Below are 2,183 nucleotides of genomic sequence, written 5' to 3'. Positions count from 1 at the left end.
CACTGCATGTCCCGGCGCTGTTTTGACACTGTATGCAAATCAAACTGACATTACTGACCGGAACCGAACGGACAGTGAAGCTCTACGGAACCAAACGGCTCCATATAATGAGACCAAACCCGGGCCTAGAGGTTTTCACGTCGACTGAGCTCAAATCAGCTTCTTCTTGCTCGATGTTTTTCCGTTCCACCTTAAATGCTGCAGCAGTTGCCGTAACCCACTGGCGCCTGAAGCTGCTCCGACTCGTACAGTCGCGCCATTTAAGGTGGAACGGGAAATTCCAACGAAACAAACAAAAAAAGAGAAATTCCTATCGCCGTACACGCCAAATATATCGAGCTGTACATTAAACTCGCAGTAAAAACATAAACAAAGCGGTTTAAGTCATCAGGTTTAGCGTTAGCGCTGGCGGGGGCAGCACCCCGCAGGTGAACGTGACGGTAAAGAATCACGGAGTCGGTTCAGCACAAATAAACACCGATGATGATCATTTCTGCTATTAAACCATAAAAACAGCTGAGAGGCGCCCAAAAAGCGCCCCGGTGCGGTTTATTCTCACCTTCTGCTCCCCGTCGGCTGGAAAACAAGCAGCGAAAACACCGAGGCTGTTTAATACGGGTCTCAGGGGGCGGGGCGACGCCCAGTGCATCCAATCAACACACAGCACGGACCGCAAGGCGGGACTAGAACAACCGCACGACCAATCAGCACGGCCCTTCGCGGGCGGAGCCAAGGCGAGCACATGACCTGTAGATCATGCGCCTTTACTTTCGCTAAACCAGCGCTGAGAAATGAACCTCCGGTGACGTGTTGATGATAAACACACGCAAATGTACAGCGTGTGACTTTATAGATTATTAATATACATTATGAAATAGTGATAAACATACACATGCACAGGCGTTAATAAACATCAGTGTTTCTTCTGAAACTGGGAATGTTAATAATTACAGAGTTCCCGGATGGAGATCTGATTTTATTTATATATGTGTGTGTGTGTGTGTGTGTGTGTGTGTGTGTGTGTGTGTGTGTGTGTGTGTGTGTATCTATATATGTGTACACACATGCGTGTATGTATATATATATATATATGGCAATGTATGGACTTCATATATGTGGTAAATATTATATGTGGATTTCCCTTATTTCCATTATTATTTATTAAGCACATATGGACATATATGTGTGATAAATGGCAACGTTTTGGGAATTGGCTGGTTGTTAATACAGGACATACATGTCATATGTTTAAATATATCTGTATATATACAAATATAATATGTAACACACATATTTAAAAAATATAGGACTAAAAAATCACCATATATGGACATATCTTCCTTATTTATTCCACATATGTCCTAAATTAGTATAATGACTACACAGCTAAACTAAAATCACTGAAACATAAAATAAAACAGTTTCCTTATATTTCATATTTAAATGATTTAATATTTACACATAAGATGCCGATTATAAATGTACTGGGACGTATTAAACTACGTGTCAGACATATGATTCACTTAATATGCATATATGTGCAATATTTGATACTAACACATACATACACAACATACATGTACATGTTTTGGAATATATGCCTGATGCTTTATGATAAATGCACATATATCAGATTTCCATATGAGTTTGTTGCCCCTTTGCTGCAGTAACAGCCTCTAGTCTTCTGGGAAGGCTTTACACTGGATGTTGAACATTGCTGTGAGGATCTGATTGAGCAATAGTGAAGTCAGGAAACTTTGTAGTTCTAGTTACAGACTGTAGTCCATCTGTTTCTCTGATACTCTGTTACTCTGTTCTTCAGTGGTCAGGACCCCCATGGACCCTCACAGAGCAGGTACTATTTGGGTGGTGGGTCATTCTCAGCACTGCAGTAACGCTGACGTGGTGGTGGTGTGTTAGTGTGTGTTGTGCTGGTCTGAGTGGATCAGACCCAGCAGTGCTGCTGCTGTTATGCCTGGTCAGTGTACATACACAGTCGTTTTTATAGGGTGCTTTCTGGGCGGAGTCTATCCCAAACCCTAACCCCGAAATGTACATGTAAAAATAATACTTACACTTGTTCACACTACGTCACTTCTGAAACACAAGGGGCTAGTGTGTGTGGGCGGGGCCTTATTTTAGCCACACCCCTGCATATTAGGGGCTGCATCCCTGTCCCTCGT

General features: G+C 42.4%; 1 protein-coding gene across 1 annotated transcript in view; it reads right to left on the bottom strand.

The window, feature by feature from the left end:
* The window catches only part of lgmn (legumain), a 27,773-nt gene extending 27,090 nt beyond the window's left edge, over window positions 1-683 (bottom strand). Inside the window, exon 1 of the mRNA XM_037538799.1 lies at window positions 560-683. Within this exon, the coding sequence (XP_037394696.1) occupies window positions 560-649 (90 nt within the window). The 5' untranslated portion in view covers window positions 650-683. The remainder of the gene's footprint in view (window positions 1-559) is intronic.
* Window positions 684-2,183: the final 1,500 nt, after the last annotated feature.

The sequence above is a fragment of the Pygocentrus nattereri genome, chromosome 5 (genome assembly GCF_015220715.1).
Source record: "Pygocentrus nattereri isolate fPygNat1 chromosome 5, fPygNat1.pri, whole genome shotgun sequence".
Classification (NCBI taxonomy): domain Eukaryota; kingdom Metazoa; phylum Chordata; class Actinopteri; order Characiformes; family Serrasalmidae; genus Pygocentrus; species Pygocentrus nattereri.
The sequence above is the reverse complement of the archived record's forward strand: the minus strand, read 5'-3'. Positions and strand labels throughout refer to the sequence as shown.